Source organism: Eulemur rufifrons, chromosome 30 (assembly GCF_041146395.1).
Source record: "Eulemur rufifrons isolate Redbay chromosome 30, OSU_ERuf_1, whole genome shotgun sequence".
In the NCBI taxonomy this organism is placed as follows: Eukaryota; Metazoa; Chordata; class Mammalia; order Primates; family Lemuridae; genus Eulemur; species Eulemur rufifrons.
This window is the reverse complement of record NC_091012.1, coordinates 104,444,234-104,466,599: the sequence shown is the minus strand read 5'-3', so window position 1 is coordinate 104,466,599 and position 22,366 is coordinate 104,444,234. Positions and strand designations below refer to the sequence as shown.

General features: G+C 37.0%; 1 protein-coding gene across 1 annotated transcript in view; it reads left to right on the top strand.

The window, feature by feature from the left end:
- Positions 1 to 211: 211 nt before the first annotated feature.
- The window catches only part of RP2 (RP2 activator of ARL3 GTPase), a 39,004-nt gene continuing 16,849 nt past the window's right edge, over positions 212 to 22,366 (top strand). The window contains exons 1-3 of the mRNA XM_069463725.1: positions 212 to 453; positions 11,805 to 12,470; positions 20,583 to 20,697. Of these exons, the coding sequence (XP_069319826.1) occupies positions 352 to 453; positions 11,805 to 12,470; positions 20,583 to 20,697 (883 nt within the window). The 5' untranslated portion in view covers positions 212 to 351. The remainder of the gene's footprint in view (positions 454 to 11,804; positions 12,471 to 20,582; positions 20,698 to 22,366) is intronic.

Below are 22,366 nucleotides of genomic sequence, written 5' to 3'. Positions count from 1 at the left end.
GCGTCTGCCTGAGCCCGCCTGCCTCGCCGCTGGGGGCTGACGCAGGAGCTAGGCGTGGATTGGTGTGTGAATACGTCGAGCACTCTTCATAGGCCTCGCGGGGCTGCTGGCGAGGATTCGATTGGCTCACCAGGCGCTGAGCGGTTATTGGCTGCAGTGGGTTGTCAGGGCGACTGAGGGGAAAAGGAGAAGGGGTGCTGGGCCTGGCGGGCTAACAGAAGCTGCGGACGGCTGGGTGGTTCCGAGGGGCGGTGTCCGGAGAGCTGCGGGGCCGTGGCAGCTAGTGTTCACCCACATTCCAGGAGGTGCCCGAGCCAGTGGGCCGGCCAGCGAGATCTACAGTCCGGGACCATGGGCTGTTTCTTCTCCAAGAGGCGGAAGGCTGAGAAGGAGTCGCGGCCCGAGAAGGAGGAGGAACAGCCAAAGCAGTACAGCTGGGACCAGCGCGAGAAGGTAATGAAAGTCTTGGAGCCGCTGGTCTCAGCCCTCACGAGCCGCTCTGCAAGGGTCCCTTATGGCCCTGGAGAGCTGAGGGGGCCGACCCAACAGCTGCCGCTCTCTCCCTTGCGCTCTCTCATCGACGCGGGTAGCTGAAGTCTGGGTGTGTGACTTTTGGGGGCCTTGAAGAAAAGCGCTAGGGAGGGCGCCCCATAGGGCTGTGAAGCACTGGAAGGTGCTTTAGAGTTTGTTGTCCAGGTAGATGGACCCCCAGGAGCTTTCCCTTGGCTCTGCACCCTGACTTGCGCTGACTTCCTGTCCAAGGATGGACTCGAGGGAGCGAAGGAGCGGAGAATGCCCTGAATCTCCAATCACCTAATTTCACCGGTAGTGTCGAGCGGGATTTTGTCTAGTCGTCAAGTTACACATGGGACTGATTCTCATCTCTTCCTCAGCTTATGTTCTCTGGCTGTTTTCTCTTTTGTCTGCCCTCCACAGTAAATTTCTTCTTTGGTGCTTCATGATATATCCCACTGCTGAATTTTCTCAGTTACTAAGTGGACTGTTTACTGTACAACTTTACTCTCTCCCATCTTCCAGTTACCGGAAAGGAATAAGGAAAATCGAATCAGTCTTGGAATGTGTGTTAAGACCGTAAGGTGAAAATAACTGGCATAAATACCAGGCAGTATTTTACTGTTACTTTAAATGAATGAAAACGCCCTTATTTTTACTTTTGTATTTAGCCAGAAACCAAAGAACTTTGAAAACGTCCACTAGTCTTGCACAAAACACACTTAGTCATACATTTCATAATGGTTCCTCTTTCTACATAGTTCTCCATATGTGCTTACTAAAATGCTTTGATGGATTTGTCAGTTATTTTTCTCTTCCAAACAAAATGAGAGATTTTTAAATGGGTGTTGTGAACAGTTAACTCCTTGCTTAACACAACATGTCTTTACCCAAGAATACTTTATAGTAAATTTATTAACATTTTGATACCATAGACCTTTCTCCATGATTTCCAATCCCAGCAGAATTTATTCACATAAACTCTGGTGTCCAAGTGTCACAGTTAAGAAATTGAAAGCTTTTTACAGAGTTCTCAGCCCCACCTTTCTGCCCCTGGTTCTCAGATGCTTCTTGGGTCACATGGTGTATTTATTCTCTCTTATTCATACTTGATGGCAGAATTTTATAATGTAGGAAAAAAGAAAGTACTGTGCTTTTTGTTGTACAAGACGATTGCCTCTATCATTTAAAGTTATTTGATGGGTGGTTTTTAAAAGATTCATTTTCCTAAGGCTTGGGATTTCTGACAATGTTCTTTAAGCCTGGACTGTGTGCCATAGAGAAAGTTGTGTATTTTATTTTTACTTTAGCTTTTTGTTTTGAAATCACAGACTAAAACTAAACTAAAGTGGTTTTATTTTTTATGTATAGTAGTCTTGGTTGCCTATGATTCATTGTTTCACAATAAATTATTTTATAGTTAACCTTTATTAACAATATTTGGATTAGTTGGGATTTCATATGTTAATCCTTTTAGATAAGCGGTGAATTCTGTAATTTTTTTTCTTCTGCTCTTTGGCTAAGTAAACACACTGAAAATAGAATAGTGGCCATCAACATCTAAGCTTTACCTCCCCAAATGAGCGTGTAGTAAACTTTCAGTTACAAACACTGTTTTGAGTTTACAGAGAACATTTTTTGAGAACACTACTAGGTACTGTAGCTGTAGAGATGTAATAGTAATAGATGTTACTGGATGTGTAAAATAAACTGATGTTTCTGGATGTGTCTATAATAAAAGTTAATTTTTTTTTTTTGAGACAAGAGTCTCGCTCTGTTGCTGGGGCTAGAGTGCCATGGCATCAGCCTAGCTCACAGCAACCTCAAACTCCTGGGCTTAAGCAATCCTTCTGCTTCAGCCTCCTGAGTAGCTGGGACTACAGGCATGTGCCACCATGCCCGGCTAATTTTTTTCTATATATTTTTAGCTGTCCAGATCATTTCTTTCTGTTTTTAGTAGAGACGGGGTCTCACTCTTGCTCAGGCTGGTCTCGAACTCCTGACCTCGAGTGATCCTCCTGCCTCGGCCTCCCAGAGTGCTAGGATTACAGGTGTGAGCCACCGCGCCTGGCCAAAAGTTAAAATCTTGATCAGCTCAGCTAATCAAAATTTTTCTAACTAAATGAGCATTATATTCTGAAAACAACCAGTTTTAAAATCTTTTGGACTATTAAAGAGAATTATAGCTTACATTTTGAGACCAATGGAGATACCACATTTCCCAACATTTCTTTTTCTTTTTGGAATTTTTTCTTTTGGAGTTACTAGGCATTCCCTCTAGTGTGCCTCATTTATGATAGCTTGTCAAATTTTATGCAATTTTAAAGATTTTTTTCTAGTTCCTTGCCTCCCATGAGGTCAATTTGGGCTAGTGTACAAATGTTCTGTATTACTCCAATGATACTTTAACTGAGCATGGTCTTGCTTGCTCCTAGAAGATTTTAATAGTACCTTAAAAGGAATAGAATGCAAGTACAGACCAGAAAACATAAATGAGATATGCTGCATGTATATTAACAGAAATGGTTTGCATTAAAAGTTTAGTTTTCTGTAATGGTCATGAAGTATAGTATATACAGTTTTAAAGTTATATGAGACAATTACCACTCAACTTGTAAGACTTTAGGCATGAAAATAAAATAGGTTGCCTGAAAAGTTTCCTTGCAACTTGGAAAAGCAGTGTTTAAATTTTTCCTTAGGTTGTGTAATCAGGGTATCTTTATTGAGGAGCACCCCTTGGGTTTTGGGTATTGAGTTGTGTAATTGGGTTAGTCTTAGGGGACTGAAGCTAGGAGAAATTGTCTCAATTAGAAATAATGCAGACTAAGCAATTGTCAGAGCAACTGACATACTGTAGTCAACAGTGTAAGGGGCTAATTTTCTATTGCTGCTGACTTTAAAAAAAAACTTACTGTACAATTACTACACTGACATAATGAGAGATATTTTTGGATTGTAAGACTTGTGCTTAAACTGTTTGGAAAGAAATACTTTTATCCTTATCGGTATGGTGCCTCCTATAGGTAGGCAAATTATTCAATATATATGTACTCAAGTACCAAGGAAGGCTCAAAATTATAATACTTATCCCTGCTCTTCAAGAGCTCACTGGCTTTTGGAATTAAAACAGAAAACATTTAAGTACAAATGAGGTGAGGACCAGTGGTACAGAAAGTAGTTTTCATTTTCCGGTTATTCATGCCAATACTCCTCTTCCTAAATGATCAACAGTCCCCAACCTTTTTGACACCAGGGACTGGTTTCGTGGAAGACAATTTTTCCACAGACATGGGGAGGGGGATGGGGTAATGTGGGGAGTGACTATAAATACAGATGAGGCTTTGCTCCTCACCCAACGCTTACCTCCGGCTGTGTGGCCTAGTTCCTAACAGGCCACCTGATGGTGTGGTGATGTATGGTGAGGGGCTTGGGAGTTGGGAACGGCAGTAGATAGAAATGAGGATTAGTTCTCTAAACAGTGGTGGCATAAGTATGAAAACTGTGATTTGAGTATGGATAACACATTTTGTATCTGTTATATCTGTCTCATATTCGATAGAAATAATAGCAAACAAAAACCTTATACCAGAAATTCAAGTGTCTGTTGTGTAACTTTGAGTAAAGCAGCCAATTTGTGCATTTAATGAGGTAAAGGCCTGTTCTGGTCACCTCTGGGGAAAGAACTTGAACCAGAGTTTGGGCAGGACAGAACTGGTTTTAATATAAGGCAGATCATAATTCCCAGAGTTGTTCATCATTGGAAAGGGTGGCTTTGTGAGGAACTGATCTCCATGTTAGTCAAAACATTCAGAGTTTGGATGGTGATCTGCTAGAAAGAAGTGTCTGCTCTGAGTAGGAGGCTAGATTCTGTTTTTAGCCTTCTTTTAAGTACAGAAGGTATTCTAGTTATCCATTGCTGTGTCCATCCCAAAACTTAATGGTGTAAAACAATAGCAAGTATTTATTTTGTTCACAACTCTTCAATTTGTGTAAGTCTAAGCAGGGTTGACTCTGCTCAATGTGGCACTAGCTGTGGCAGCTTGATGGTGGCTGAAGGATCTGCTTTCAAGATGGCTTAACCACATAGCAGGCTGGCAAGTTGATGCTGGCTTTCAGCTGGAGCTGAGGGCTAGGCACCTCTCCATGCAGCCCTGGCTTCCTCACAGCATGATGGCTGGGTTCCAGGGGTGAGCATCCTGAGACTGGCAGAGGCTGCGTGGTTTTTTCTAACTAGCTTCTTAAGTGAATTCCTAAGTCATTTAATTTGACTTAAGAATGTGATAGCATTACTTCTGCCACATTCTGTTTATTGAGGCAGTCACAAATGCCTGCTCAGGTCCAAGAGGACCTCTTGATGGGAAGAGTGTTAAAGAATTTGTCAATATGTTTTAAATCCTCTACATAAGTTGTTGTTTAAAGGAAAAAACTAGTTCTTTGTTTATTAATTTTAAAAATAGCTTTTTGGAGATATAATTCGTATACCATACAATTCACCCATTTAAAGTGTACAGTTCAATATTTTTAGTAAGTTCACAGGGTTATGCAGCCATCACCATGATCTAATTTTAGAACCTTTTCATCCCTGGGAAAAGAAACCCTGTACCCATTAGTAGTCACTCCTATTTCCCCCTTCCCAGCCCTTGGAAGCCACAAATTTATTTTCTATCTCTACAGATATGCCTATTTGGGATTTCTCATATCAATAGAACCACAATATTTAGCCTTTTGTGACTGGCTTCTTTCACTTAGCATGTTTTTGAGGTTCATCCTTATTATAGCATTCATTTATCAATACTTTATTCCTTTTTATTAGTGAATAACATTCCATTTTATAGAAATACCACATTTTATTCATCAGTTGGTAGACATTTGGGTTGTTTCCACTTTTTGGTTATTATGGATAATGCTGCTATAAATATTCATGTACAAGTTTTTGTGTGGACATGTTTTCATTTCTCTTGGGTATGCACCTAGGAGTGGAATTGCTGGGTCATATGGTAACTCCATGTTTAACTTTTTGAGGAACTGCCAAACTGTTTTTCAAAGTGTCACAACATTTTATATTTCCACCAGAAATGTATGAGAGTTTCATTTTTTTTCTTTACCCATATAAAGTTTTGATGAAGGGAAAAAGTACAGGGAGTGAAAAGTGTATGAGACTGGCATTTTAGTTTTTATTCTGCACCCAACTACACCTTATTTGTCAGCTTTTCCAACCTTTGGTTTCCTCAGATCCCTTCCAGTTCTCTAATTCTTTGAGCAGCTCATGAGGGGAATTAAGCATTGCTAGAAGCATTCAGGCAAATCTGGGTGACCAAAGGGAATATGATAGGATATAAGGATAGATTAAGACTATATTAGATGATATAGAAAATTCTTTCTAATCCTAAAATTTCATAATTCTTGTTATACATTTAGCAACATGGTGAAGTAATCTAAATGTAATATTAATACTTCACCTTCTCTCATCATCATGTATATAAGCTCAAGGTACTGATCCTATTATTTCTATAATTATGTGGCACTGCCATTTTCATTTATGAAATAACCTTTCAACTACATATAAAGCCCTGAAACTGATTTTTTTTTTTTTTGAGGCAGAATCTCGCTTTGTTGCCAGGGCTAGAGTGAGTGCCGTGGCGTCAGCCTAGCTCACAGCAACCTCAAACTCCTGGGCTTAAGCGATCCTACCGCCTCAGCCTCCCAAGTAGCTGGGACTACAGGCATGCGCCACCATGCCCGGCTAATTTTTTTCTATATATATTTTAGTTGGCCAGATAATTTCTTTCTATTTTTTTTTTAGTAGAGACGGGGTCTTGCTCTTGCTCAGGCTGGTCTGGAACTCCTGACCTTGAGCGATCCACCTGCCTCGGCCTCCCAGAGTGCTAGGATTACAGGCGTGAGCCACCGCGCCCGGCCCGCTGAAACTGATTTAACAATGTTTAAATTTTAATATTTATATTTATTGAAGTGTAATTTATATACAGTAAAATTTCCCCATTTTAAGTGTACAGTTCTATGAGTTTTGACACATACAGCTGCATGGCTGTTACCAATAAACAGATAGAACAGTTCCATTACCTGCCAAAATTTCTTCCTTTGTCAATTTGCTCCTTTGCAGTCAGCCCCACCTCCACCCCGATCAGTTTTCTATCCCTATAGTTTAGTCTTTCTTAGAATATCATATAAATGGAATCATGCAGTATGTAATCTTTTCAGTCAGGCTTCTTTCACTTAGCATGATGCATTTAAGAGTCATCCATGTTGTTGCATGTATCAGGAATTCCTTTTTATTGCTGACTAGTATTCCATTGTATGGATGTACTACAGTTTGTTTATCCATTCACCAGTTGAAGGACACTGGGTTGTTTATAGTTTTGGTAATTATGAATAAAGCTACCATAAATATTTACATACAGGTTTTTTTTAGTGAATATAAGCTTTCATTTCACTTGGGTAAAGACCCATGAGTGAGATTGCTGAGTCCTATGGAAATTGTATATTAAACTATTATAAGAAACTGACAAACTATTTTTCCAAGTGGCTGTGCCATTTTGCCCACCAGCAATGTATGAGAGAGACATTTGCTCCACATCTTCACCTCATTTGGTATTGTCAGGGTTTTTTTTTTTTTTAAAACCTTAGCCATTCTAATAGGTGTGTAGTAGTATTTCATTGTGGTTTAACTTAATGATGTTGAGCATTTTTTATGTCCTTATTTGCTACCTAGATCTTATTGGGTAAAGTGCTTATTCAAATCTTTTGCTCATTTTTTGTTGAATTATTTGTTTTCTTATTGAGTTTTTGAGAATTCTTTATATATCCTCAATACAAGTCCCATGTCATATGTGTGTTTTGCAAATATTTTTTCCCAATTAATGACTTGTTTTCTCTTAACAGTGTTTCTTGAAGAACAAACATTTTCAATTTTGGTAAAAGTCCAATCTTCAGTTTTTTCTTTTATGGATTGTGTTTTTGGTTTCACATCTAGGAAATCTTTGCTTAACCAAGATTACAAAGATTTTCTCCTCTGTTTTCTTCAAGAAGTTTTATAGTTCTCGGTTTTATACTTAGGTTCTATGATTCATCTTGAGTTAATTATTATATATGGTACAAGGTACAGGTTGAGTTCTTTTTTCTATGAGATTTCTTTTTTTTTGAATATAGATGTCCAGTTGTTCTAGCACCATTTGTTAAAAAGACTATCCTTTTTCTATTGAATTGCCTTTGCACCTTTGTGTGTGTGTGTGTACACCTATTTTGAACTCTCTATTCCATTGATTTGTGCATCCAGTAAGCAGTTGTTTATGGTTGAATATGAAGAAGCAGCCAAGAGAATGTGTTTAGGAGCCAGACTGTCTGGGCTTCAGACTGAGCTCAAGCACTTACTAACAGTGTGACCTCGGGCAAGTTATTTAGCCTCTGTGTACCTCAATTTTCTCATCCATAAAGCAGATAATTATAGTATACAACCCTCATAGGGGTTTTTATAGATTGAGTGGATGCTTATAAAGCACTTAGTATGATGCCTGGCATATATATGTAGTGCTTTTTTACTCTTGAATCTTATTTTGTACTTTTATTCATATTGGAGTTCCATTAAAATTAACAAATTCCATTATTTTATATCAGATTATCATTATGGGAGTTTAATTATGGAGATGAATTTTAATGAAATATTTGTGTTGCTGCTCAAAGAATAAGATGTTCACTTTTGTTTTCTGTTGGGAAAATAATGCTTACCTTAATTTAATAGCTGTAAGGCATTAAATCAATATCAGATGAATTCTAACCCTTGAAATTTTTCTTTGATTTTGAAAGTATATCCACTACCTGTTAAGGAATGTAATAAGAAATGCAGCCTAAACTAATCTCATTTTATAAATAGCTCTTTAAAACATGACCTTTCCATGTTTATGATTTTAGGCACTTTATTTGAGAACTAGTAACTTTTGCAAAATTATTACGGGTCTAAGCTTCAGGTTGTTTACTATTACTTTTTGTTTTGAAAAACTGTCAGGAATTGTTGAGGAAGTACAGCGACATAAATCCTAAATTTCTCCTTAGAAGACTGTGTTGATAATCCAAATAATTTTATGCTATAGAACTATTAGGCTGTAGGATTATTTTCTCCCTATGAACTAGGAAAACTGGAGTGTCCAGAGAAAATATTTAGAATAGTAAATTACATTTAATTCCTTAGCATTGGCAGCTGCTATGGACTGAATATTTGTTAAATTCATATGTTGAAGCCCTAACACCCATTGGGCTGTATTTGGAGATGGGTCCCCTAAGGAAGTAATTAAGATTAGTGAGGTCATAAAGGTGGAGTGCTGATCCGATGGGATTAGTGTCCTTATAAGAAGATTCACCTAGCTTATACTTGCTCCCTCTCTCTCCCTCTCCACACAGAGAAAAGGCTTGGTGACAATGTAGCAAGAAGATGGCTTTTGCAGTCTGAGCAGACTAAAACAGGCTGCCATAACAGAATACCACAGACTGGGTGGCTTAAATAACAGAAGTTTATTTCTTATAGTTCTAGAGCCTTGGAAGTTCAAGATCAAGGTGCCAGCAGATTCGGTGTCTGGTGAGGGCTCTCTTTCTAGCTTACAGACAGCTGCCTTCTTGCTGTGTTGTCACGTGGCCTTTCCTCTGTGATTCATCCTTCTGCCTTACCTCCTATAGCCACTGAATTACCAATCTGCTGATTCTTTTTCCTCAATATTTCTCAAATTCATCCCATCCTCTTCTTCCCTATTAACTACAGTTCTAGTTCTAGCCCTTTCTGGATGCCCACAGTAGCCTCTCAGATCCATCCATTTTCCATGTTTCCTTATTCTTATTGGAGTAATCTTCCTGAAATGTAAATTTTGCTTATTTAAATCCTTCTGTGGCTCCTTATTGCCCGTGGGTAACTTCCAAGCTTTATAATATGGCCCCTGCCTACCTGTCTAGCTTCATCTAGTACCCTACTTGTAACACTAAACCACTTTTAGTTTTCTTACCACTTCCTAAAGAATTTTGCTTTGTTCATTCTGTTACTTTTGCCTGGCATGGGAAGGAGGGGCACCCCTTTTACCTGGTGAACTCTAGCTTATTCATTCTCATTTCATGCAGAAAGTCTTCCATGTCACACCTCCTCCCCACCCCAGGTGTCCCTCCTCAGTGTTTCCAGAATACTCTCAGCATCTCTCATTACATGGTCAGGGTTGTTTTTAAACTAGATGTTTAGGTGAGTATTTACTTCTTTTATGGAAAGCTGGTCATATTCATTTTAACATCTAGAACAATGTTGGATGCTTTTGGTATTAAAAAAATATTGAGTGTTCAAATGTTTGATTGAGTGACTGGAGATCCAGAAAGTTAAAGTGACCGCAAGATCAGACTCATAGGTAACAAAATTGGGACTGGAAAACAAGTACCTCCTTTATTGCCTCATAGTACAGACCAGTGCTCCTCCTTGTACAGTATGTAAAACTAGATAAGTATAATATTTATTGTGCAATTATTGAATAAGTCACTTTAAGCTTGTTTGCTTATGATTAAGAGGATTAAATTTTGCTTTGTAAATCAAATTTTTACGTACTGTATCAATGGAAGCTTATCTGTAGTACATGAATAGTTTAATATAAAATTTATATAGTCACATTCAAAACTGTGCAAGTAGATAAAAAGGTTACTTGGGCCAGGCATGGTGGCTCACTTCTGTAATCCTAGCACTTTGGGAGGCTGAGGCAGAGGATTGCTTGAGCCCGGGAGTTCAAGACCAGCCTGGGCAACATAGTGAGACCCCAGCTCTATAAAATATTTTTAAAAATTAGCCACGTATGGTGGTGTGAGCCTATAGTCCCAGCTACTTGGGAGACTGAGGTGGGAGGATCACTTGAGCCCAGGAGTTCAAAGTTACAGTAAGCTATGATCTGGCTGTTGCACTTCAGCCTGGGTGATAAAGCAAGACCCTGTCTCAAAAGGGGACAAAAAAGGTCACTTGAAAAAAATCAAAATAGGCTTTTAGTGACTATAATTTTATAGGTCAGTTAAAATAAAAAATTAATATGACAGATTCCAGGCATACTATTTAAAAGATTACATGAGCTATAGTTTAGACAATATAAGGATGGAAATGGCCAAATTTGAAAAATTATACTTGTAGCTCAATAAATGTTTGAATCAAATTTCTAGATACAAGCACTGACATATTGGGATTCTTTTGCCTTCAGGTTCCTCCACTTTCTGTAGCATATTGCAGAAATTAGTCAGAGTTTAGAAGTTGAGATCCATACATCAATTTGTGGAAGGATAGAGAAATATATTTCAGTCTGGGTACATTTCCAATTTCAGAATTTTTTTAAAAGTAGAAGTTTTAAAAGTGAAGCATCAAAAAAGAAAAAGCATCAGAAGGCTGAAATAGCATGTAGTGATTAAGATAGTTAGATACAAAGGATTTGAGTTTAATTTTTTATAGGCTCCTTTATTAAAAGGATAATTTTTAAAATAAATTCTTGATCCTGGTACTCCACAAATCTTAGTAAATTTTTTAGTTATATAAATTCCAAATAGGCTAAAAGCCTATTGACAGTAGCAGTGATGATGTGGGTGTCACCTGGGTTAAGTTACAAGAAGACTCAAACCATAGTGTCACAGAGGCTACCCTTTAGCTTTGCATGCCCAGAAACACAATTTGATAGGAAAGAGAGAGTGGCTATATCTCCTGGGAGGTATGTATGTTAACCAAGATCATAGTTTTATATTATAATGAGAGCTGTAGTTGCCAACAGAACCAGATACTCAAGTCTTCTGGGTGCATATCTTTTCTCCATAGATATACCATATACTATGGAAGGCTAATAATTTTTAAACATTTTAATTTTTAATTGATGAGGCCCTTTTCCCTCATATAAACACAATGCCATTATCACACTTAACAAAATGAAAAATTCCTTAATATCATCTAATATGATGTGTGTGTGTGTGTGTGTGTGTATTTCCTCAGTTGTCTCAAAAAAGTGTTTTTACAGTTGGTATATTTGAAACTGTATGCAGTGTCCACACATTGTATTTGGTGGATATGTCCTTGAGTCTTTCTAAGTTTTCCTCTCCCTTTTTCCCACTCATGCCTTTTATTAGTAGAAAAAATTTATCCTGTTTGTTTTCTTACTATGTCGCAAAGTCAGCGAGATTAGGAACTTATATTTTAGCACTAAGAACTGTGCCTGGCACCCAATAGGCACTTAATTGATATATGTTGAATAATGTTAATAATACTAAAGGTCTGTGTTTTGTCCCTGCAGGTTGATCCAAAAGACTACATGTTCAGTGGACTGAAGGATGAAACTGTAGGCCGCTTGCCTGGGAAAGTGGCAGGACAACAGTTTCTTATTCAAGACTGTGAGAACTGTAACATCTATATTTTTGATCACTCAGCTACTATTACCATTGATGACTGTACTAACTGCATAATTTTTCTGGGACCGGTGAAAGGCAGTGTGTTTTTCCGGAATTGCAGAGATTGCAAGTGCACATTAGCCTGCCAACAATTTCGTGTGCGTGATTGTAGAAAGCTGGAAGTCTTTTTGTGCTGTGCCACTCAGCCAATTATTGAGTCTTCCACAAATATCAAATTTGGCTGTTTTCAATGGTACTACCCTGAATTAGCTTTCCAGTTCAAAGATGCAGGGCTCAGTATCTTCAATAATACATGGAGTAACATTCATGATTTTACACCTGTGTCAGGAGAGCTCAACTGGAGCCTTCTTCCAGAAGATGCTGTGGTTCAGGACTATGTTCCTGTACCTACTACTGAAGAGCTCAAAGCTGTCCGTGTTTCCACAGAAGCCAATAGAAGCATCGTTCCAATATCCCGGGGTCAGAGACAGAAGAGCAGTGATGAATCATGCTTGGTGGTATTATTTGCTGGTGATTATACTATCGCAAATGCCAGGAAACTAATTGACGAGGTAAGGAAAAAGAGAAGGGAAAAATAGACATATGCCTAGACAAAAACATACCACTCTGGAGAACTATTCTTTTCAAATTGGGTATTAAAAAATACAGGCAAACCTCAAGTTATAGTTCTCTGCACCCCGCCCCCCAAGCCCCATTAGATTTGTCTGTAAGCCAGTTGCTTGGGACTCAAAATACTTTCCCAAAGGAACTTTTAAAAATTGTAATTCAATTCAGTAAGCATTTATTGAGCACCTATTATGTGCAAGTTACTCTGTTACCATATTTCATTGATTATAAGATTTAGTTTGTTTTCCACATTTTTGCTTATCTGAAATGCATCTTATAATTGATGGCAACTTAGAAATGATGAAATATAGTATATGCTGGAGATGGAGATAGATAGACAAGATTCTCCGCCCTCAAAGAGTTTCCATGCTTTATAATAAATGATTGCCAGGCTGGGCACAATGGCTCATGCCTGTAATCCTAGCACTTTGGGAGGCTGAGGTGGGAGGATCGCTTGAGACCAGGAATTTGAGACTAGCCCGGGCAACATAGTGAGACCCTGTCTCTAAAAAAACTAAATAAAAAAACAAATGCCAGGAGTAGTGGCACATGCCAGTAGTCCTACCTGCTGGGAAGGCTGAGGCAGGAGGATCCCTTGAGTCCAAGAGGATCCCTTGAGCTATGATTGCACCACTGCACTCCAGTCTGGGCAACAGAGCAACAGTCTGTCTCTAAAAAGAAATAAGTGAATGAGTGAATGAATAATTTCCAGAGAAGGTCACAAGAGTAGTGCTGCATAGTAAAGCATGGCCATTTATAATTATTTACTGAGAAAATTTCTTTGGAGTTCTAATTGGTTAGGGGGTAGAGAAGACATTTAGGAATACAACTTTTGGACCCTGTTGTGAAACCAACCTCCACATTGCATTCTTTATTTTTCTTTGCTTTATTGCCATAGAGGGAAGGTTAGTGAGGAAGAGTAAGATAGGAGCTGAGTTGGCGAAAGTTGTGGGCTTATGAGCAGCAGCTCTTGGTGAGCTTATGAGTAGAGAAGGGTCCTTTGGGTAACCATTTCTGCTTGAAAAATAATTGGGGATATAGAAATTAGGGACTCCAGAAGCAGCAATTCTTTGTTGGTAGGCGCTCCAATAGGAAGGCAACAGTAGGACGTATTGATTATCCATTAATCAATTGTTCTTCAGGAGAAATCTGTTTGAATTTTAAAAAATGAAACTTCCAGAAATGGAGAAATGAACAGAAAACTCTTAAAGTCTCTTTTAGAAAGGAATTTTTTAAAAGTTAGAACATATCAAAAGGAATGATTTTAGGCAAAAAATTAAAAATGACTACCTCTCTATAGCTATACATTCTACAGTGTATAAAACCCATGTCTGGAGTTTTCATTCTGAAGGTTCTCTGTTAAATTAAATACATTTGTATCTTCTCCCTACTAAAAAGAAAAGAAAACCCATGTCTGAAATCTACCCATATCTGAGGTATAGTTTTCAAAACAGAAGTCAAATTATAATTTTAAGACTTTGATGTTTTCTTTTTTACCTATGCCAGTCTGATAAAAGCATACTATGAATCTGGTAAGATAACAGAAAATTGTGCTTCTGGTTTTTGAGCTATCTAATCACATGTTAATCCAACATCTGAGGAGTAAATATTTTCATTATACTGTATAGTGATTTTTTTTAAAAATCTACATACAGTTTTCAAAAGATGTACATATTTAGGTTAAACTCCTTTTTGGTAGATAATGAGGAGTGGACACAAAGAATATTTTTCATGTTTAAAGAAAAAAAACATCAAAACAGTCTTTCTTCATGAATCATCAATGTTCTTAACCTTTTAATCTTTGGTATCTGGTGTGGGAAACGGCAGTGTTATGTGCCCTTGAAAGGAATGTGACCAGGAAGAGTGATGTTCTTTAGATGTCCTCTAGAATACAAAATAAAAATCCCACAGTAGTAGTAGTAATAGGTTATTAAGTATAAAATGTCCAATTTCTTTAAGTACTAAGTTTGACAGTTGATATCTCTGATATTTCACTTTGACACTTCTTGTTTTATTTTTATTATGAAGGTACATCCTCAGTCTTTCAAATGCATGTTTTGGCTTGTGATTATCTGTCAAATTTTTTTTAGAGCAATTTTTGTGAAACCATGGATAAGTAAAAATTTGTGTTATTTTCAAATATGAGTCCCGTCATGGAACCAATGCAGCGCAGACAGCTCGAAATATCAATGAAGCGTTTGGGAAGGATGTGGCTAATGAACTCACAGTACATCGATGGTTTGAGTTCTGTTCTGGTGATTTTGATCTTGAAAATGAGCCACATGGGTGACCTGAGACCAAGGCAGATAATGATGAGCCGAAAGCTATAGTGGAAGCAAATCCATCTGAACCTATGTGTAAATTAGCAGCAAGGTTTGACATTACTATTCCAACAATAAGGTAAAAAAGCTGGATAGATGGGTACCGCATGAATTAAACTAGTGTCAGAAATCATCTCGAAGCTTGCCTTTCTTTGCTGTCATGACATAAAGGTGAACCATTTCTACACCACATTTTTATGTGTGATGAAAAATGGATTCTATTTGATAATCACAAGTGTTTGTTTGGCACAGTAGTTGGATAAAGCCAAAGTGCTGAAACAGAGTCCAAAACCAAATATTCATCGAAAAAAGCTGATGGTGTCTGTTTGGTGATCCAGCACCGGTATTATCCACTACAGCTTCATGAAACCTGGTCAATTGATTACAGTGGATGTCTACTGCAACCAATTCTACAAAATGATGAAGATGCTTGCAATTAAGCAGCCAAGATTGGTCAGTAGAGACAGGCCAATCCTCTTGCAAGACAGTGCTCAACCACATGTCGCACAAAAAACGCTGCTCAAACTACAGAAGCTGGACATGGAAACTCTCTGTCATCCACCGTATTCACCAGACTTTGCACCAACTGACTGCCAGGCTTTGGACCACTTCTTGCAAGGAAAAATATTCAGTTCTCAACAAGCTGTGGAAAACGCATTTTGAGATTTCATTGCCACTTGCTCTCCAGGCTTCTTCACTGCTGGCATAAACAAGCTACTGTTAAGATGGCAAAACTGTGTTGATAGTTTAGGTGCACACTTTGATTAATTGTACTGATTCTTATTTGGGGTATGATAAACTACACATTTTTAAAATTTCAGAATATTATGGGGGTACACAGTTTTTGGTTACATAATTTGCTTTTGTACAGTTTGAGTCAAAGTTATGTGTGCCCTTCACCCAGATAGTGTGCATTGTACCTGTTAGGTGTAAATTTACCCATCCCCTGCTCCCCCCTCCCACCTGCTTGATTTCCATTGAGTTTTACTTCCATATGTGCACGTAAGTGTTGATCAATTAGTTCCAATTTAGTATCGAATACATGTGGTGTTTGTTTTTCCCTTTTTGTGATACTTCACTTAGAAGACTGGTCTCCAGTTCCATCCATGTTGTTACAAAAGATACTAGATCACCATCTTTTATGGCTAACAAACTACACTTTTGATTCGAAATCGGACATTTCATATTTAATGACCTTAAATAGCTAACAGTTTATTGGTGTTTACTATATGCCAGGCACTGTGATAAGGAATTTAAATGAATTAACTCAATGCTCAAAACAGCCCCTATGAAATAGGTGCCATTGCATTATTTTACAGATATGGAAAATGAACTGCAGAGAGGGTAAGTGCCCTGCAAAAGATTACTCAGTTGGTAAACAGCAGAACCATAATTCAAATCCAGACAGTCTGGCTATGTAGGCCACAGTCTTAACCCTTAAATGTGATATTGTTATACTGCCTCGGTGGTGCAGAAAAGCCTGGTAGAGTAGGAACGTGGCCTAAAACATGTGGACTCAAGGGCCCTCCAGCCTAGGGACTCTGGCTACAGTTATCCTATCTAATTCTGAAAGTACAGAAGTAAGGAATTAAAAGAAAATAAAAATAAATAAAGAAAATGCCAAGTACATGTGAAGATGGTATCAAGACATGCTGAAAAATGGTGATCTAGCACTTCTTGTATTATCCTGGATGGAGCTGGAGGCCATTCTACTAAGTATCATAACAATGGAAAAACAAGTATAACATATAGTAACCATCAAATTGGTATTAACTGATCAATACTTAAGTGCACATATAGTAATAACATTCATCGGATGTTGGGCAGGTGGGTGGGGAGAGGAGGGGATGGGTATATACACACCTAATGGGTGCAGTGTGCACTGTCTAGGGGATGGACACACTTAAAGCTCTGACTCAGGTAGGGCAAAGGCAATATATGTAACCTAAACATTTGTACCCCCATAATATGCTGAAATTAAAAAAAAATTTAAAAAACCCAAAACATGCTGAAAGACAAAATATTTACATATTGTTATATATTAATATGTTAAGAGTGATTACATTTTTTAAAAAATGAAGCTTGAGTTCTCAGGGAAATATGTTTAGAAACTAGTTAATTCCAAGATGAAAATAAAACTTCAGTCTTTCTCATATCATAACACAAATAAGCTTAGACTGGACCTATGATTGCTAACTCTAGTTTTGTTAAACCCCAGGAGTATCATAGAATTTTGTTTCACATTGTTTTTATAAATTAAACATAATGGTTTTTTGAGATAGGAAGTGTAAAATTGTGAGGGGAGGAAGTCCAGAAAGGCTGGGTAAAGCAGATAGCACATTCCATAGAGAGTCAAGAGAAGTTACTGGGCCTTGATTTTCTCACCTAAAAATCAGGTTTCTTGCTTGCTATTACCTACATCATAGATATGTACAGGGTAAATTATAATAAAAATAGCTTGAATTGTTTGGGAGCATTTTATAATTTAAATTGGATAGTTACCACTATTTTCAAGTCTTTAAAAGTAGAATTTTCATGAAAAGGAGTCTCTTCAAATATCTATAGTGAAATATTAAAATATAGTTTCATAGTTCATTATTTGTTTCAGGTAATGGTATATTTATCATCAAAATCTTGTCAGTTTGTGTCTGACTATAAAATGAGAGATGGTGAGCAATCTAGAAAATAAAAAAGGATTGTTTCTGATATTTTAAGTAACTTTATAGTCATCATCCAACAGTGATATCCATGTAATTTTCTGCAATTTTTTTTTTTTTTGAGACAGAGTCTCACTTTGTTGCCCAGGCTAGAGTGAGTGCCATGGCGTCAGCCTAGCTCACAGCAACCTCAAACTCCTGAGCTCAAGGGATCCTCCTGTCTCAGCCTCCCAAGTAGCTGGGACTACAGGCATGCACCACCATGCCCGGCTAATTTTTTCTATATATATTTTTAGCTGTCCATGTAATTTCTTTCTATTTTTAGTAGAGATGGGGTCTCGCTCTTACTCAGGCTGGTCTCGAACTCCTGAGCTCAAACGATCCGCCCACCTCGGCCTCCCAGAGTGCTAGGATTACAGGCGTGAGCCACCACGCCTGGCCTATTTTCTGCAATTTTTAAATGTATGTTTCTTTTTTCTGAAGCAGCACTGAGTGAGGATTCTGAAATAGGATTTGAGTTTAATCCAATTTGAGGGAATGATAAAGAATAATGTAGCCATAGGATGAAATACTATCAGCTATTAAAAGTGATTTTATAGTAGAATAGCTGAAAAATGTCACAATCAAGTAACTGAAAATTTGTGAAATATTATGTAACTGATTTTTTTTAAAAAACAGGTAAGTCTGGAAAGTTATATATACCAAAATGTTAACAGTTGTAGTTATTCTTAGGCAGTTGATTAAGTGCAGGGTTTTCTTTTCTTTTTTTGTAGTTCTGTGGATTTTACAATGAACATGTATTGTTTCTGTAATAGGAGAAAAAGAAAACTGGGAGGGTAAAAGGAAGTATACTTGTATGGCAGTGGCATCTTTTGAGTTATAGCACCTACATTGATATTTCTTTGTTTCTATGTTTTATTTTTCAAATGTTCTGTGTTGATTATAAATGTTACTTTTTATTATTAAAACCCAATAAGCTTTGCTTAAAAATTAAGTGGTTGGAATGACTTTGCATTTTTAAAACTGCCGTAATAATTACTTTTAAAATTAATATGTACTCATGGAAAACTAGAAATAAGAAAGAATAAAAATAAGTTTAAAACTCTTTTGTAATTGCACTGTACTTTTAATAGTCTTTTTAGGAATAATTTTTTAATTTATTTAGTCTATAATCAGATTAAATGGGTTCAAATTACAGCTCTGTCACTTAATAGTTACAAGATCTTAGGGAGGTTTCTTAATCACTCTGCCTTAGTTTTCTCATTTGTACAGTGAGGGTAATATTAATACTTCATGAGAGAGTTAAATGTATTATACATGTAAAGTGCACAAAACTGCCTGCCGCACATGGTAAGTATTTCATAAATGTGATCTGTCATTATTATTCTATACTATTAGGTCATTAAATATGAAACGTCCAATTTCAAATGAAAAGTGTAGATTATATCTCAAAGAACAAGCAGTACAATTAATCAAAGTATGCACCTAAACTATCGACACAATTTTGCCATCTTAACAGTAACTTGTTTATGCCAGCAGCGAAGAAGCTGCTGGACAGCAAATGGTGATGAAATTGAGAAAGTGCAAGGTCTGGTGAATACGGTGGATGACAGAGAGTTTCCATGTCCAGTTTCTGCAGTTTGAGAAACACTGTTTGTGCAGCATGTGGTCGAGCATTGTCTTGCAAGAGGGTTGGCCTGTCTCTAGCATCCTCATCATTTTGTAGAATTGGTTGCAGTAGACATCCACTGTAATCAATTGACCAGGTTTCATGAAGCTGTAGTGGATAATACCAGTGCTGGATCACCAAACAGACACCATCAGCTTTTTTTGATGAATATTTGGTTTTGGACTCTGTTTCTGCACTTTGGCTTTATGTAACTATTGTGCCAAACAAACACTTGTGATTATCAAATAGAATCCATTTTTCATCACACATAACAATGTGGTGTAGAAGTGGTTTCTCTTTTATGTCATGACAGCAAAGAAAGGCAAGCTTTGAGGCAATTTCTCTTCTGATGCTAGTTTAATTCACGTGGAACCCATCTATCCAGCTTCTTTACCTTGCCCATTTGTTTCAAATGGTCCAATATTGTTGGAATAGTAATGTCAAACCTTGCTGGTAATTCACGCATAGGTTGAGACAGGTTCACTTCCACTATAGCTTTTAGCTCATTATTATCTGCCTTGGTCTCAGGTCACCCATGTGGCTCATTTTCAAGATCAAAATCACCAGAACAGAACTTCCCAAACCATCGATGTACTGTGAGTTCATTGGCCACATCCTTCCCAAACACTTCGTTGATATTTTGAGCTGTCTGCGCTGCATTGGTTCCATGATGGGACTCATATTTGAAAATAACACGAATTTTTGACTTATCCATGGTTTCACAAAAATTGCTGTAAAAAAATTTGACAGATAATAACAAGCCAAACAAAACATGTGTTTGAAAGACTGAGGATGTACCTTCATAATAAAAGTAAAACAAGAAGTGTCAAAGTGAAATGTCAGAGATAGCAACCGTCAGACTTAGTACTTAAATTAGACATTTCATACTTAATAACCTAATATTAAAAATTTATATCATGCATTTTAAAATTAACATTATTACCTAAGCTTTTCCCTATCTTATTATAATGCCTTTGTTGTATTAATGAACTGGGATACATGTAATAAACTATGGTGTTTCATCATGTGAATGTAGCATAATTTACTTCACCTTTCTCCTCTCATTGGACAATTGCAGTATCACCAACATAAAGTATCCATCTGGTAGTTTCAGGCAAAAAAAATTTTTTAGTTATGTTTTAAATTTGAAGGATAATTAACATTTATATGTCCCTTAGTTTTAAGCATAGGGATTACAGTACTAATTCTTAACCAGAACCACCCATCTGGAAAAAGGAATCTTGTATATTTAGGAACTTATTACAGCAAGCACCCTGAATTAGAGCCAAAACTCAAACAAAAAACAGCATGCTGTGTTGCATTCTATACAGAAAAATACTAGAATAGGAAAACATTGTTTTAGTCTCAGAAGTTCATTTTAAAATCTAAATGAAATTTTATTTTTTACAGATGGTTGGTAAAGGCTTTTTTCTAGTTCAGACAAAGGAAGTATCCATGAAAGCTGAGGATGCTCAAAGAGTTTTTCGGGAAAAAGCGCCTGACTTCCTTCCTCTTCTGAACAAAGGTACCTTCTGGATGATTGGTGTACTTTCGTGGTTATTTTCTTGACATGCTTATTTGATTTACTCTTGCTTTTAACATTTCTCTTACATTGCCTTCTGCTTCTCATCTGTTCTACATTTTTTCCTATTACTGTTGAGAAAGTAAAATTTCACATCACTCAAGGAGCCCAATATAACTAACTAGAAATTAGGCATTAGTTTTATTTTCCTATCTTATGTTCTTAGTACATCAAATTGTACTTTATTATTTATATATTTTATTATTGTTGTACCTTTGTATTGTAGTAAGTGAACATTCATACTCCCCACCTAGAGTTGCAAAGCACTTGATAAAGAGTCTGTCTGCCTTCAGTGTGCTTTCATCATACTGGAAAAGAAATAAGAAGCATAAATAAAGTGTTATATTATTTTATGTATTTAATACTTTTTTTCATTTCAGCATATTATGGGGGTACAAAAGTTTAGGTTACATATATTGCCCTTACCCTTCTATTTAATATTATTGATTAACTTCCCATGTGCAATTATAACTATTTTCCCCAATAGGTGAATGCCACCAGTAAATTTCAGATACTGGGTATATGTCTGCAAAGAGGGGAACTAGAGTTCATGTGCCCTCTTGAAGGGTGGTTGTCTGTCTATCTGTATTTGAAAGTATACTGATTCTAGAGTACAGAGTACTATTTATCTTTTCAGAGTTGAGACATTGTTTGCTCAAGGCTCGTCAGGCTTTTCTTGACTAACCTTAGCAAATATGCATAGTAAATATGCTATACTGATTGGGTATACACTAGGGAGAGGCCACATCTGCATTTATATGCTCTTTATGAATAAATAAATTATATTAGATTGCAAAAACCTGTATGAAAATGTTGGAGGATTAGGATAATTTTAATAAGTAATGCTTAGTATAACTCAGCTGTCAAGTATTAATACAGTATTTCATATACTTATGTGGTTACTGTAGTAGTGTAATAATACTAAGGACTTGCTCCAACCCAGTGCATGAATCTATCCCAGAATATATGTAAGAATTTATAACCTGGCCCCTTTGATGCAACCATTTTGACATGGGAATATTCTGTTGAAACCTTGAAATGAACCTTAACTCTCAGCTGCTTTTGGAAATAATGAACATCCTAAAGTATGAGGGTTAGGAATGAATTAAGCCTATGAGCAGGTCTAAATTAATGACTTATGTACTTGTGTGATGTAAGTGAAGTCGCATCATAGAATTACTCCAACCTAAATATAATAGCTGCATTTAAGTAACAGAACATTCCACATGGAAGAAGTAAAATGTTCTGTTGCTGCAAAAAGTAGAACTGAAACCAATTAGCAGATGTTACAGGAATTTCAGCAAATAAACATAATAAAAACAAGTCTTAAAAAACAGAGATGCCTATAGAAAGTATTCAAAGATTGATGAGTTTATGTCAAAAGATCACAGGAGCCAGCTTGAAGGGTTTTCCACTGGCCAAATTTGGGACAATTTGACCATTAAAAAGAGTAGTGAAGGTAAAGATTTAACAACAGAAATTCATGCATCCATATTGATAAACAAAAAAGGGGAGGGGGAATAAAGGAATGCTCATCTGCCAATAGTGTGAGCTAATAAATGTAGAAGGAATGATTGACTTTGGAAATTACCATTTCCAACTCTGATGTAAT